Source organism: Neovison vison, chromosome 6 (genome assembly GCF_020171115.1).
Source record: "Neovison vison isolate M4711 chromosome 6, ASM_NN_V1, whole genome shotgun sequence".
Lineage (NCBI taxonomy): Eukaryota > Metazoa > Chordata > Mammalia > Carnivora > Mustelidae > Neogale > Neogale vison.
In genome coordinates this window covers 158,327,780-158,344,710 of record NC_058096.1, presented here as the reverse complement: position 1 = coordinate 158,344,710, position 16,931 = coordinate 158,327,780, and the positions used below count along the sequence as shown (strand labels likewise).

Sequence of the window (16,931 nt, the reverse complement as noted above, 5' to 3'; positions counted from 1 at the left end):
AACACACAATCCCAAGAAGCTCACCTGGTGGGCTCCAAATTCAATAGGCTGCGTTTTCCTTTTGTTCCCTCGTAGCAAAATTGCCAAGTCGCTCACACTGCAAGACTCCAGGACTGTTGGTTTGGGACCATCAAAAAGGCCAGAATCCCTGGGGAGGCGATCAAAAGATTCCGGGAAATAGAACTGAAGTAAATCCACCACCCCAGATGCCAGATTGAGGATTCCTGAGATAAAACAGAAAATACACGTCAGATATGGAGCAACACGACGACAACATGGCTGGGGGGTTTTCTGGGTGCTTTTGTGCTTTTTTTGTGTTTTTGGTTTTTTTTTTAATTTGTGGTTTTTTTTTTTTTCTTGAGAAACAATATTGGTCCTGATAGTATGGATAATTGCAAGTCAGTTTCTAGTTCCCATTAGATTATCACTCTGGCTCTGGTTAGTACTACTCCAGGTACAGGGCATGAAGGCAGAGATATGTTGCTAAGGTTTTGTTGGATCTCGTTCCCGACCTACACTCATTTTAGAAAAAATTACTTTATAAAGAAAAATCAAGAGATGGGACAAGATGGCGGGGTACTAGGAAGAGGCGTCTTTTCAGCTGGTACCCCAAAGTGAGCTGATTACCTACCAAAGAACTCTGATCACCCATGAAATCAGCCTGAGATCAGAATTATACACGTCTGGATCTCTACAGGGGCAGAAGACGCCAGTGAGCAGGTAAAGCGGAATGGGAACAGCGGACTGATATCGGAAGATAAACAAAAGGGGGAGGGAGCCACCAGAGGCGACCAGTGCAAAAGTAATACCCCGATACGAGCGAGAGTGCCCTGCGTCTGGGGACCAGCATTAACTCGGAGACTGGTTGAAAGCACTCCAAAAGAGCAAAGGATCGCGGGGGCAAACTGTGGGAATCGGGGCGGCTAGGGACAGGGGCTTGAGTCCCCGGTCCCAGACGGCCTCCCCGGCGCGGAGGCAGAGAGAGTGCGGCGGAGAAACCGGCTCCTGGTCCCTAAGCCGCCAGCGTGCCCCAGAGCGCCAGGTTCCGGCTCCTGTGAGGGGATGGGAGCCGGTCTGCAGAACGCGCGCTAGCCCTACCACAAAGCTTGAGATGCGCGTGCACGTCGCTCCAGCTCTCCTGGGTTTCTAAGGCCCTGGGGCGCTTCTTGACCTGGGCCATTGTTTCAAAGTCTAAGCCTCGCGCCCGCGAAACTCTTCCCCGGACAGAGGCGCGCAAAAGCCCAGCCTGCGGCTTACGGACCAGCGCCCCGTTCTCAGTGCCCCAGACGCGCGCCCGACCCACAGCCGCCTCTGAAAAGAGGTGCGCGCAAGCCGGGCACTCCCAGCCCCGGCCAGCGGCAAAATCTCAGTGTGCGATCGCTGCTTGGAACCTCTCTGGCGGTCAGGAGCTCCCAGACAGCCGCCACTGCCTTGGCTTTGGGGACGAGCAAAAGATCCTGCGCCCCCAGGGTCTTTAACTTGGAACCTGCACTGCCAGCATCCAAGGGGGAATTTATTCAGCTTCTGCACCCAGACTGAGGCTTCTGAGACGGAGATCAGGAAGTGTTCCAGGGTGCACCTTGACTGCACCAGAGTTGATACATCCAGCTACATCTGTTCAGTCTTCTCCCACCAAAATGACTAGGAGGAGGAATGCCCAACAGAAGAAAAATACAGAGGATGGACCTTCCGCAACAGAGCTAACGGCTATCAACATAGACAATATGTCGGAAAGAGAATTCAGGCTAACAATTATCCAGGCAATAGCTAGGTTGGAGAAAGCCATGGATGACCAAACAGAATTGATTAGAGCCGAACTGAAAGCGACCAGACAGGATGTTCACAATGTTAGGGCGGAGCTTAAAGCTACCAGGGAGGAGGTCCACAATGCTCTCAATGAGTTCCAATCCAATCTAAACTCTCTCAAAGCTAGGGTAACTGAGACAGAAGATAGAATTAGTGATCTGGAAGACAAACAGATAGAGAGAAAGGATCAGGAGGAAGCCTGGAACAAACAGCTTAGATCCCACGAAAGCAGAATTAGGGAAATAAGTGATGCCATGAAGCGTTCCAACGTCAGAATTATTGGAATTCCTGAAGGGGAGGAGAAAGAAAGAAGTCTAGAAGATGTCGTGGAACAAGTCCTTCATGAAAACTTTCCGAATCTCGCGAATGAAACCAGCGTTCATGTACTAGAGGCTGAACGGTCTCCACCCAAGATTATACACTCCAAAAAAACATCACGACACCTGATAGTCAAATTGAGAAATTATAATTGTAGGTATAATCTCTTGAAAGCTGCCAGGGCAAAGAGGCTCCTTACTTACAGAGGGAAGCCCATCAGAATAACGTCAGACCTGTCCACAGAGACCTGGCAAGCCAGAAGAGGCTGGCAAGATATATTCAGGGCACTAAATGAGAAGAACATGCAGCCAAGAATACTTTATCCAGCAAGACTGACATTCAAAATGGATGGAGAGATAAAGAGTTTCCAAGACCGGCAAGACTTAAAAGACTATGCAACCACCAAGCCGATACTGCAGGAAATATTAAGGGGGGTTCTATAAAAGAGGAAAAATCCCAAGAATAGCATTGAACAGAAATATAGAGACAGTCTACAGAAAGAAAGACTTCAAAGGTAACTCGATGTCAATAAAAACGTATCTATCAATAATCACTCTCAATGTGAATGGCCTCAATGCACCCATAAAACGGCACAGGGTTGCAGATTGGATAAAACGACAGGACCCATCCATATGCTGTCTACAAGAGACCCATTTTGAACCTAAAGATACACGCAGACTGAAAGTGAAGGGGTGGAGAAGCATCTTTCATGCCAATGGGACTCAAAAGAAGGCTGGGGTAGCGATTCTCATATCAGATAAATTAGACTTCAAACTAAAGACTGTAGTCAGAGATACAGAAGGACACTACATAATCCTTAAAGGGACTATCCACCAAGATGATCTAACAATTGTAAATATCTATGCTCCCAATATGGGAGCAGCCAATTACTTAAGAAAACTGTTAATCAAGATAAAGAGTCATATTGATATGAATACACTAATCGTAGGTGATCTTAACACGCCTCTTTCAGAATTAGACAGATCATCGAAGCAGAAAATCAATAAAGAAACAAGAGCATTGAACGACACATTGGACCAGATGGACCTCATAGATATATACAGAACATTCCACCCTAAAACAGCAGAATACTCATTCTTCTCAAGTGCACACGGAACCTTCTCCAGAATAGACCACATACTGGGTCACAAATCAGGACTCAGCCGATACCAAAAGACTGAGATTATTCCCTGCATATTCTCAGATCACAATGCTTTGAAACTGGAGCTCAATCACAAGGAAAAGTTCCAAAGGAACTCAAACACCTGGAAGCTAAAGACCACCTTGCTTAAGATCAACCAGGAGATCAAAGAAGAACTGAAACAATTCATGGAAACCAATGAGAATGAAGACACTTCGGTCCAAAACCTATGGGATACAGCAAAGGCGGTCCTAAGGGGAAAATATATAGCCATCCAAGCCTTGCTCAAAAAAATTGAAAAATCCAGAACACACCAGCTGTCTCTACACCTTAAAGAACTGGAGGATCAACAACAAATCAAACCAACTCCACACATAAGAAGGGAAATCATCAAGATTAGAGCTGAGATCAATGAGGGAGAAACCAGAGATACAGTAGAACGTATCAATGAAACTAGAAGCTGGTTTTTTGAAAGAATCAATAAGATCGATAAGCCACTGGCTACACTAATCCAAAAGAAAAGAGAGAAATCCCAAATTCATAAAATTATGAATGAAAGGGGAGAGATCACAACTAACACCAAGGAAGTAGAAACAATCATCAGAAGTTACTACGAACAGTTATATGCCAATAAGCTTAGCAACCTTGATGAAATGGATGCATTCCTGGAAAAATATAAACTACCAAAATTGAACCAGGAAGAAATCGACAACCTGAATAGACCGATATCTAATAACGAGATTGAAGCAGTGATCAAAAATCTCCCAAAAAACAAGAGCCCAGGACCTGATGGATTCCCTGGGGAATTCTACCAAACCTTCCAAGAAGAAATAACACCTATTCTCCTGAAGCTGTTTCAAAAAATTGAAGCAGAAGGAAAACTTCCAGACTCTTTCTATGAAGCCAGCATTACCCTGATCCCCAAACCAGGCAAGGACCATACCAAAAAGGAGAATTTCAGACCAATATCACTGATGAATATGGATGCTAAGATTCTCAACAAGATCCTAGCCAACAGGATCCAACAACACATTAAAAAGATTATCCACCATGATCAGGTGGGATTCATCCCTGGGCTACAAGGATGGTTCAACATTCGTAAATCAATCAATGTGATACAACAAATTAATAGGAGAAGAGAGAAGAACCACATGGTCCTCTCAATTGATGCAGAAAAAGCATTTGACAAAATCCAACATCCGTTCCTGATTAAAACGCTTCAAAGTATAGGGATAGAGGGAACATTCCTGAACCTCATCAAATCTATCTATGAAAGACCCACAGCAAATATCATCCTCAATGGGAAAAAGCTTGCAGCCTTCCCGTTGAGATCAGGAACAAGACAAGGATGCCCACTTTCACCACTCTTGTTCAACATAGTATTAGAAGTCCTAGCAACAGCAATCAGACAACAGAGAGAAATAAAAGGTATCCAAATTGGTAATGAAGAAGTCAAACTCTCTCTCTTCGCAGATGACATGATTCTTTATATGGAAAACCCAAAAGACTCCACCCCCAAACTACTAGAACTCATACAGCAATTCAGCAGCGTGGCAGGATACAAAGTCAATGTGCAGAAATCAGTGGCTTTCTTATACACTAACAAGGAAAATACAGAAAGGGAAATTAGAGAATCGATTCCATTTACTATAGCACCAAGAACCATAAGATACCTGGGAATAAACCTAACTAAAGAGGTAAAGGATCTATACTTGAGGAACTATAGAACACTCATGAAAGAAATTGAAGAAGACACAAAAAGATGGAAGACCATTCCATGCTCTTGGATCGGAAGAATAAACATCGTTAAAATGTCTATACTGCCTAGAGCAATCTATACTTTTAATGCCATTCCGATCAAAATTCCACCGGCATTCTTCAAAGAGCTGGAGCAAATAATCCAAAAATTTGTATGGAATCAGAAGAGACCCCGAATCGCTAAGGAAACGTTGAAAAACAAAAATAAAGCTGGCGGCATCACCTTACCTGATTTCAAGCTTTATTACAAAGCTGTGATCACCAAGACAGCATGGTACTGGCATAAAAACAGACACATAGACCAGTGGAACAGAGTAGAGAGCCCTGATATGGACCCTCAACTCTATGGTCAATTAATCTTCGACAAAACAGGAAAAAATATACAGTGGAAAAAAGACAGTCTCTTCAATAAATGGTGCTGGGAAAACTGGACAGCTATATGTAGAAGAATGAAACTCGACCATTCTCTTACACCGTACACAAAGATCAACTCAAAATGGATAAAAGACCTCAACGTGAGACAGGAATCTATCAGAATCTTAGAGGAGAACATAGGCAGTAATCTCTTCGATATCAGCCACAGCAACTTCTTTCAAGATACGTCTCCAAAGGCAAAGGAAACAAAAGCGAAAATAGACTTCTGGGACTTCATCAAAATCAAAAGCTTCTGCACAGCAAAGGAAACAGTCAAAAAAACAAAGAGGCAACCCACGGAATGGGAGAAGATATTTGCAAATGACAGTACAGACAAAAGGTTGATATCCAGGATCTATAATGAACTCCTCAAACTCAACCCACACGAAACAGACAAACACATCAAAAAATGGGCAGAAGATATGAACAGACACTTCTCCAATCAAGAAATACAAATGGCTATCAGACACATGAAAAAATGCTCATCATCATTAGCCCTCAGGGAGATTCAAATTAAAACCACATTGAGATATCACCTTACACCAGTTAGAATGGCCAAAATTAACAAAACAGGAAACAACATGTGTTGGAGAGGATGTGGAGAAAGGGGAACCCTCTTACACTGTTGGTGGGAATGCAAGTTGGTGCAGCCTCTTTGGAGAACAGTGTGGAGATTCCTCAAGAAATTAAAAATAGAGCTTCCCTACGACCCTGCAATTGCACTCCTGGGTATTTACCCCAAAGATACAGATGTCGTGAAAAGAAGGGCCATCTGTACCCCAATGTTTATAGCAGCAATGGCCACAGTCGCCAAACTATGGAAAGAACCAAGATGCCCTTCAACGGATGAATGGATAAGGAAGATGTGGTCCATATACACTATGGAGTATTATGCCTCCATCAGAAAGGACGAATATCCAACTTTTGTAGCAACATGGACGGGACTGGAAGAGATTATGCTGAGTGAAATCAGTCAAGCAGAGAGAGTCAATTATCATATGGTTTCACTCATTTGTGGAGCATAACCAATAGCATGGAGGACAAGGGGCGTTAGAGAGTAGTAGGGAATTTGGGTAAATTGGAAGGGGAGGTGAACCATGAGAGACTATGGACTCTGAAAAACAGTCTGAGGGGTTTGAAGTGGCGGGGGGGTGGGAGGTTGGGGTACCAGGTGGTGGGTATTATAGAGGGCACAGCTTGCATGGAGCACTGGGTGTGGTGAAAAAATAATGAATACTGTTTTTCTGAAAATAAATAAATTGGGAAAAAAAAAAAAAAAAAAAAAGAAAAATCAAGGCAGAAATATAATTTAAATAATTAGAGCTGTTAAAATGCTAATACAAGGGGCTGGCATAGATGGTAAGAAAACAAAAAATATTAGGACCCTCTCGTTGGAGCTTGGAGCGGAGAGACATTGCCATGGTAACAGCAGTGCTGAATGTTAGGTAGGGGCCAAAGGCAAGGCCTCCATCACCCTCCCACAGGGTTTATACCCAGCTGAGAGGTCTAGCCTAAGAAAAATGGTGGAGCTGGAGAAAGGATTTTGTAAGAATTTTCTCCCTGGGTCCTGTTGCTTATCTAAGCTCTGAGTAACGTGGCCAGTCACACAGACTGAACACTACCACCTTGAGACAAGCACCTTCATAAAAATATCCCATTTAATCATCAGGACTGCTCAGCGATATAGATCAGACAATCCTCACCTTTACAAGCAGAGACTCCAACATCTAAAAAGTTAGTAAAAACCTCCAAGTGATAGGATTTGAAGTTGAACTGAGCACAGAGCATCCTGGGTCTCTCTCCATGGTTCGCTCTGTGCCGTGTGCCCTTTGCCTGATGGCAGGTAGAACACCGTGTTCTTGGTAGAACCCCATGAGATGGGCCTATGTGTCCCCACTGCTATAACCAAACAATAAGGAGAAATTTTACTTCCCAGTAGTAATATTATTAGATGTATACAGTTGGGAGCACAAATGGAAATTGCTTAACTGAAGCAAATCAGCTGCTACTGAGGTTCCCTCCTCTTTAAAAGCTAGCAAAGGCCAGAGGTATACATTAGTGGGAGAATCAGAAAAGGACACAGAAGTATTGACTACAGTGATGAATGGGAATCCACAGAAATGCCCTTCCAGAGAAACTAGATGAATAATTTTTAAATGAGCCTACCCAAAGAATAAAAGATGGTTCCACCATAAAAAGGATTAAAACTCTGATGCCTCCTACAACGTGGAGGAGCCCTAAAAACATTATGTTAATGACAGCCAGACACAAAAGGCCACATATTATATGATTCCTGTTACATGAAATGTCCAGAATAGGCACATCCACAGAGACAGAAAGTAGGGGGTGAGCGGGAATGAGGAGTGACTGATAATGGTATAGGGTTTCTTTTTGGAGTGATGAAAATTCTGGAATTGGGTAATGGTAACGGTTGCACAGCCTTGTGAACATATTAAAACCACTAAACTGCATATTTTAAGCGGGTAGTTGTTATGTTATGTGAATCTTAATTTTTAAAAAAAGAGAAAAAAGGGGAAATATTCCCTAAACATAGTACATATTCACTACATAATCAATAAATACATGTGTGTGATAAATGAATTTAATGTATATAAAGAAAAAAGATCAAAAGGAAATGAAAAAAAAATGTTAGCCACAAATGGCCTTACATGTAGCTTGTACACTGTTATTAACACTTTAGGTGTTTTATGAAGTCTCTAAAATCTAGTACATATGATTTGCGCTTTTTCTGGTTCCATACACAGAAGTATATATGCATAGTCTTCCCTCCATTAAAAGATGGGGTTTATGTAGTCATTGTCCTAATGGGTTACTTAGCAAAAACATCAGAAATCCCTAAATCCCAAGAACAACTCTTTCTGCCATGCTCTTTCTTGCCAATGAGAAAGGCCGCTGGCCCCAGACCAGAGGCACTGAACCAAGGGGTCAGTCGGAATGAGGGGCTCATTCAACTCCTCATGCCAAATCCTTCTACTGGATCCAACAACAGAAAAGGGGGTGCCACTGGAGCCACGTCCTGAGGACAGAAAGAGTGAGTTATGTGCCTCAGTTACCCGGCCCACACACAGTGCCAGGCAGGGGAGCTCAATAAACGTCTTAACAGATGAGCGAGGGCCAGGGCTCTATTTCCTATTAAGAGAATCATTACTTTGTGCCAACTCTTAATACACAATCCAAGTCCCATGTATAAGACCACGGAAGAACAACAAGTTGAACTGTTCAGATGCAGCAAGATCCTGTGATTTTTTTTTTTTTTTTCAAATGCACCTTCGGTGAGGAATTCTAGAGACCTGGAAAGCTGGGCTGAGTTGTATGATACAGCTACACTCTGGGGGGCCACCTGCCTTCTAATCATTTTCTGACTCCTGAGATAAACAAATCAGAGTTTTAATCTCATTTTACAATGTGTGTGGGGAGAGGGTGATATGCATGTGTTTTCTCTTTCCACCAAACCAAAGCCTACCTGAGCCGTATCTAGAAAGAGAGCATCTATCAAAAACCTACAATAAACATCAGACTTAAATGGCGAAATGGTAAAAATATTCCCATTAACTGCAGAAATAACACACAGATGCCTGTTAAAGCTTGTGCTTAAGGTCCCGGCAAATTAAATAGAACAGGAAACAATGAAAGATAAATATAGAAAAGAAGATAAAGACTGACCCGATCTGCAGAAAAATGCCATAATCTAAAAGTTAGAATGTTCAATATGATTTTTAGATTGACCAGATCAACATATAAAAACCAATAGCATTCCTCTATACCAGTAATAACTGATAAAAAATATTAAAAAAAAGAAAGAAAGAAAGAAAGGGGAGCGGCCATGATAGTTACAGAAAGTGTAAGATCCCCAGTACAAATATAACAGCTGTGTAAAATGTCTGGGTAAAATTACAAAATAGTACCGAAAGCACTAAAAGAAGACCTAGGGAATAGGTCTTCTTTTGAAGACCTGAATAGGGAAATACACTAACATCATGGTTCAGAAATCCCAAAAATGTAAAGATGTGAATTCTTCCCAAAGAGCAATAAATTCAATGAAATTCCAATCAAAATTATAAAGAGTCAGAGAATCTGATAACTATGGCAAGTGTGACATCATGCTAACAGTGCAAGAAGAGACAAATGAGACAGACAAATCAAAGGAAAAAGTAAGCCCAGAAACAGAGTCCAAGATAATATAAGAAAAGCCACCTTACAAATCAGAGGCAAGGATGCACCAAGCAGTGAATGGCATCTGCACAACTGATTCTCCATACGGAAAAAAGTAAAATTAGATCAGAGAAGGGTTAGTTCAATAAAGACAATGTCACACCACACATACACTTTAAATAGATTAAATTTAGTTACTTAAATTTACCCAAATTTAAATACCTGCCTATATATAAAAAGCAAAACTGAAAACCATTAGAAAATTATTAAGAAGAATTTCTTAATAACTCTAGATCAGAAAAATTTCTTAAGACACCAAAGAGCAAATCATAAAAGTAAACATTCATAAGTTAAAATTTAAAGTATCTTCCTACTAAAGAACACCATTATTTATATGCCATTTTACTGTAACAAAGAAAAACAAGCCCTGCAATTTTTATAATCAACAAAGGATGAGAAGGCAAAAATTCATAGGGAATTCTTAAAAAATCAGTAAGAAAAACAACTCATTAAAAAGGTAAGCAAAGCCATAAGTGACTCTTAATCTCACGAAACAAACTGTGGGTTGCTGGGGAGAGGGGGGTTGGAAGAAAGGGGGTAGGGTTATGGACATTGGGGAGGGTATGTGCTTTTGGGTAAATTGGAAGGGGAGGTGAACCATGAGAGACTATGGACTCTGAAAAACAATCTGAGGGGTTTGAAGTGGCGGGGGAGTGGGAGGTTGGGGGTACCAGGTGGTGGGTATTATAGAGGGCACAGCTTGCATGGAGCACTGGGTGTGGTGAAAAAATAATGAATACTGTTTTTCTGAAAATAAATAAATTGGAAAAAAATTCCAAAAAAAAAAAAAAAAAAAGGTAAGCAAAGGAGAACAGGAGATTCACGGAATACAGAATTGCCGGTAAACACATGAAAAGACGCCACATCTCAAGAAAATGGAAATTCAAACTATACCAGATGTCATTTCACACCCATCCCAAGAGCAAAGTAAGAAGATATAACATAGATCCAAAGAGATTTGCTCAGGAAGGTTCACTCCTGAAGTGAAAAACTGTGTCACAGTGAAAAACTGCCGGGAGCCTACCATTTATTACTGGAAAATAAGTAACAAACTGGTACAGCCATAAAATGGAATGCTAATGCTAGTTAGAAATGCAGGGTCTTGAGTACCAAATCATAATATGCAGAAATCCCAACATGTAACATGAAGAAAAATACAAAGTGGCAGAAAGATATGTCTGGCATGATCCCACTAAATAAAGTTTCTAAGCATGTAAAATGGTACTCTGTATTGTTCATGGACATATACAGGACACAGGAGGTGAATGGGTGAGCATTATAAACCTAAAGGAAGAATTCTGGCATGGATGTTGTGTTTTCCAAACACTGCATACCTCAGTGTCCTCTGTAAAATGGAAGGCTGCCTACCCGGTAGGGTCACTGTGAAGATGAAGTAGGGGTGGTCTACATGGGCTGCCTGGCATCATGCCTGGCACAGAGAAGGGGCACAACTGAGGTTCATGTTAAAAGCCTCTGCATATGTGCCATCTCCCGCCATGCCCTAACCCTTTTTTTTGGCTTCTCCTTGGGAGAAAAGCTGCTTTGGGAATTAATCTAATCAACATATCGCTTTATGTGCCACAAGACTGTGGCACTCGCTTCCAAAGTGCTTTACCAAAAGTTCCCAAGCAGTTTAAATGTTCCCCTGTAATGGTTTCATGTCATGGCAAGCTCCCTAAGATGTAACTTCCACTCAACCACAGCTTGAATTATCAACCTCCGAATGAGGAGCAGCAGAAACCATAAGACTTCTTGTTCGTGGGTGCATTTCCCACAAACTCCAAGATACTCTCCTTACTTCAGCTACAAAATCCTAACAAAAAAGTGCCAGATGGTGCCCACGCACCTTTCTTGCAGAGAAGCACAAAGCCCGAACATACCCGAATGGGACCTGTAATTCTGGTACAGCTGGTGGATTTTCTTGGGCTTCCGGACGGCACACTGCTTGTCCACGGTGTTTCGGCTGGCGTAGTGGAACAGAGAGCGCAGGTCGCTGAAGCGGAAGGCCACACCCTTCATGATGCTCTGGGCTGTGTCTCCCGTGAGGAACATGGCATTGGGGTCATTGATACATTTCATTAGCAGTGTCAGCTCGGCTTGGGTGAAGTCCTGAATCTCATCACCGTAGAGTTCATGGATGGACCACGGGAGCACCTTGACCTTCGAAAGCCTCCGGGACAGGTTATACAGAACATCTTCTTCATCGAAATAACCTTTCTGAGACCTGATCTGCTGGTACAGGCAGAAGAGACTGTAGATCTCGCTCCGGTCTTCCTTGAAATTGGGGGACCGCTTCCTCCCTAATTTCTTATACGCTTCTTCTGTGAGCCACCCCTGGGGGCAGCTGAGGGCCTCAAAAGACCCCTTCAGAAAAGATTTTATTTCTTTCCAAATCAGCGCGGGGTTGTAGGAGGTTTTCCCTTTGATCATTTTCGGCCATATTTCATTGGCGAATACCTCAAATGTCACATACACCCGGGGGTCACTCTCACACATACGTGTTTCTGGAGCTTTATCCTCCTCGCCATTGTCCCCATCAGCCTCGGTTTCCTCTTCATCTTCCTGCCAGTTGGGGATGGTCAACTCTTCCTGTGTGGACCACCCCACAATGGCTCTTTTCAAGCTGCCATCTTCGTTTCTCAGAAAAAATGGTTTGGGCAGAGAAGCGTCAAGCAGGAGAAGCAACTGCTTGGAGGTGACAAAGAGAGGAAAGTTCTCGTCCCTTAAGTCCTGAAGTTTGTGGACATTGGGTTCCAGTGGTTTGTAATGACTGGTGGCCTTGGTAGACTTGGAAAGCTCAATGAAATTCCTCTGCACCTCCTGACACAGGACATGGTTCTTGGTCACGAAGATCTGATGTAAATGCTCCAGCTGGTGGGGTTGCTCCGCAGCGCACACTTCGGCTGCCTGCCCGGGCTGCCCCAGCTCTCCACTGGGTCCCCCTGCACAGGCTTCACTATCCTGATCCTCATCTATGCTGTCCACTGTTTCCACTTCCATGGAACCTTCCTCTTCCTCCTCCACTTCCTCCTCCTTGTCCACTTCTTCCGTACGGGGACCTTCCTTTCCGGATTCCACTTCCAGCCTTCTCTTCAGCCATATCTGCTTGGCCAGCAGTGGGCTTCCTGCCTGCTCGGCCTTCTCCCAGTAACTGTGGAATTTCTTCCACAGCCTGTACAAGCAGCAAGTGGTCTTCCCAGTGCCACTGCGCCCAATGAGGATGATGGGCTCCAGCGGCCTGGGGTTGAGGTCGATCACAGCATACTCCAGCTCACCCACCCTGAAGGGGTACTCCACTGTCGCTGTCGTGTCGTTGAGGATGTTGGAGGCCATGCTATTACTAAAGCTGTGGAACTTCATAATGTTGTACTCCGTCTCCACGGCGCTGGCCGGAGGGAAATACTCCGGGTTCACATGCTCCCGGTTCTTCTCGGCCTCTGTGTCCTCCACGTAGAAGCGAGGTATGCGCTTTTGGATCTTCACGTTGGCTGACAGCTGGCCTTGGTGGATGCCCTTCAGCTTCTTCCGCAGGACACAGGATAGGCCCCGGTTGTAGGCACTACAGATGGCCCTGATGGAGTCCGACAGCTTGCAGTGGTCCAAGACGATGTCCCAGATCCGGATGATTTCTGTGTAGACCCGACCTGATTTCTCCGGGCTGTGCAGGTTCCGCTCTGCGGCAGCGATGATCTTCTCCGGGTTCTCACTGCACCGAGGGGAGAAGTCAATGGCCAGCTCCCACAGCATTCGGGCCCCCTTGTCCAGCTTGGCCTCGAAGAGCTGGATGCTTCCCTTCAGGTGCTTCAGCCGCTTCTGCAGCCCCTGTGTCCACTCACCATTTCCCAGCTGCTGGATAGCTAGGATGATTTTTTTCTTCATGACCTTTGTCATGACCTTACTGGACAGCTTTTTCAGCATTTCTGAGGTGCACTCAATCTCCCACGTCATGTTCTCGAAGTCCTGGAGGCAGGTCTCGATATCCTGCGTGTTCCAGCTGTCCGGATCATCTCTGCCCTCGCTCCCTCCGTGGCCAGCAGGAATGAGCTGTGAGGCCCCGAGGCCTGCCTGCGCATGTGCTCCCCCTGCCTCAAGGACACTGTGCTGGTTCCCACTTGAGTCAGAGCCTTGAGCCCCCAGAGCTCGCTGGAGCTCATCTTTCTTTACTTCCATTCCAACACCCGTCTGAAGAGGCTCAGAGTCCTGAGGACAGTCCTCGGGGAGGGATGTATCCAATTCAACCTGCTGAATTAAATCCGTGATGTCCTGTACCAGGCGGTCTCTGAGAGAGCAGGGCCTGACAGCTTCAGGCTCCTCCCTCATCACCTGCACATCCGGGAGAGCCTCCCAGCTGTCGGGGACCACGGCTCCTTCAGGCAGGGCCCTGGCGGGAATGCTGCACGGCAGTGACTTGGATGAACCCTGGGACTTGAGCTGAGATGTATGGCCAGGGGCAGTGGGCCTCGGGAGCTTCCCTGGATGGGCAGCAGGGTCCTGCCGGTTCCTCCGTTTGCTCTCCATCAGAGCTTTGTTCCAGGCCAAGAGCAGAGCGTCGTTCTTCTTGATCCGGTGCCTTGCGTCTTTGCCTTCTTTGTTCTTCAAGTTGAAGTTGATGTCGAACTTCACCAGCAGGTCTATCAGCTTCTTCATGCGCTTCAGCATGCCCTTCTGGAAGATGATGTGCATCAGCGTGTTCCCATTGCTGTCCTGGCTGTTGGGGTTGAGGTAGCAAAATTCAGTGGGGTTGGACCAGAAGAGATCCAACAGATGGCTGAGGAAATTAAAACCGATGTCAGCTGGAAGACACAAACAAAACGCTGTGAGTCCTAAGCTACTCTTTCCAGGGAACAGAGACCTCTGGGTTTGGAGATGGCAGCCAGGGGCATCTCAGAACACCACACCTCCCCAAGTACTCGATAACCCTGTGGTTGAAAATCAGGGACAATTTTCTCCCAAGGGGTATGTGGCCACATCTGGGGGACAGCCAACTTCGAAAATTAAGACTCCTCCTCAGTCAACCCACCCTGACCATTCACCGTGATGGCTGCTCCTTCTCACCCAGCTACTGGTTGGAGGCCAGGGGATAATGGGTGGGCCTGACCAAGAAACAGCCCTTTTTCAGGTCGTTGGTTTTCCCAATAAGAAAGATGAAAAAGCGTAGCATTGGTTCTACTATCCAGCTTCCTCTTCAAAGAACAGACTGCTTAAAAAATAAAGGCTTACCTTTAATGTCCAAAAAGATGTGGAGTGCTGCATGCAAAGGAGTATCACCTTCTGTGAGGGAGATTCTGCGGGGGTCTGCACCCTTGGTCAAGAGAAGAAACGCCAGCTCGAAGTCTTCATGTTTCAGGCACGTGACAAGTGGCCTCTCCTGACTGTCGTGGAGACCCTCGGGCAAGGCTGAGAAGACAGAGGAAAAGGGCACAACCCCGTGAGGGATGCACCCTGTGACAACGGACTGCCTGGCTCACCTGAGGAGGAGAGGATGGCTTCTGCCATGTGCTCTGAGAGAAGAGCTGATGCTGACCCGACTTCTGAGGTGAAGGCTTCCTAGGGCCCTCAGAGTGAAAGCCCAACTGCTTCCGGTGTCCCGTTCATGGGCCAGGCCTCTCCACTCTCCTGCTCCCCTCTGTGTCCCCAGGCCCCATCTTCAGCACTGCCCGGAAGTGGGGACAGGGCCCGGGAACAATAGAAACCCCAGTGCCTGGCCAACACCCTACTAGACACATAGTCGGTGATCAGGATATAAGCATGGCTTCCTTTGCTCTAAATGCTTCTTCCTGAGGATGCCCACCTACCCTCAAATGGCATCTTCCCTGACACCTCTCCACCCCCAACATCAGCTTCCCTTTAGCTCAGTCCATGCCTCCCCTCTTCGCTGCCGTCTCCCAGACCTGCACCCCTGCAATCCACACACCCCGCACAGCAGCCGCACATTCACTCTGTCCCTGGTCCCTGGCACCCGACTGTAGGCAGGCGCTTCTTAAGTGCCGGCTGAATCAGCAATAAAACAGGAAGACCATGACAGCCAGTTTCCAGCCAAAGGTAGTAACATTTCCCTCAAGGAATGGTTTTGAAGAAATATACTACAGGAGGCATTCCATCTACCTCTTGGAACCTGTGGGAACAGTTAATGACCAAAGACTTTGTATGGCCCTTTGAGAGATAAGGACCAAGAAAGGACATTCCCTCTTAAACAGCCGAGCAAGCAGAAAACCACACAGTCACAGTGCTCTTCCAAGAACCTGCATGCGTGAGCTCATTTAACATTCAAAACAGCCCTGAGAGAGACGGACTGTTATTCCCACTTTATAAACAAGTAGATGCCTGAGGCCACACAACTAGTAGCCGCATGAGTAGGGGGGGTGGGAAATGGGGGCAGGAGGTAGTTGGGGTTTCCAAATCAGTTATAAAATAAAACCCAGTCCAGGGCACCTGGGTGGCTCAGTCGGTTAAGCATCTGCCTTCAGCTCAGGTCATGATCTTGCGATCCTGGGATCGAGTCCCGCATGGGGCTCTCCCGCTAGAGTATGCTTCTCCCTCTCCCTCTGCCCTTCCCTCCTCTCATGATCTCTCTCTGTCTTTCTCAAACAAGTAAATAAAATCTTTACAAACTAGGGCGCCTGGGTGGCTCAGTGGGTTAAGCCGCTGCCTTTGGCTCAGGTCATGATCTCAGGGTCCTGGGATCGAGGCCCGCATCGGGCTCTCTGCTCGGCAGGGAGCCTGCTTCCTCCTCTCTCTCTCTGCCTGCCTCTCTGCCTACTTGTGGTCTCGCTCTGTCAAATAAATAAATAAAAATCTTTAAAAAAAAAAAAATCTTTACAAACTAAATTTTTAAAAAAATAAATAAATAGTACCCAATAGGGCAAGGCGCTGGCTCGGCAAATGTTTCCGCCCACCAATTATTTAGCTGTTTCTTTACAAAGAAGCAGCTCAAATCCTAATCCGCTGATTAGAAAACAATGCTGGAGAGTTAATAGGGACACACGAAGCATACTGAGTGCAGGGAAAAGTCTAGCCGGCAGTCGCAGTTGGGAGGAAAAGACCCTGTGTGCCGCACCCAGGGCCAAAGGCCACCCCCCACACACACACCTGAGGTTTCTCACACAAGGCAGAAGACAACAACGGTGACTAGAGTTCCCAAGGACGCAGAACTACAAGGCCCGCACCCACTGACAGGGCACTAACCTGGTCGCTGTGCAAAATGAGAAGCTATGGAAGAAGACAATGGGCCAGAATTTAAAGCAGTCTCCAAAGTCTAGTG

The 16,931-nt window shown here is 45.4% G+C and overlaps 1 protein-coding gene across 2 annotated transcripts in view; it reads right to left on the bottom strand.

Moving 5' to 3' along the window:
* Positions 1–16,931, bottom strand: part of TRANK1 (tetratricopeptide repeat and ankyrin repeat containing 1) — a 95,765-nt gene that overhangs the window by 28,582 nt on the left and 50,252 nt on the right. For both annotated transcript variants that reach the window (XM_044252730.1, XM_044252729.1), the window contains 3 exons: positions 14,891–15,067; positions 11,551–14,463; positions 25–224 (listed from right to left, as the gene is read on the bottom strand). In XM_044252730.1, the coding sequence (XP_044108665.1) occupies positions 25–224; positions 11,551–14,463; positions 14,891–15,067 (3,290 nt within the window). The remainder of the gene's footprint in view (positions 1–24; positions 225–11,550; positions 14,464–14,890; positions 15,068–16,931) is intronic.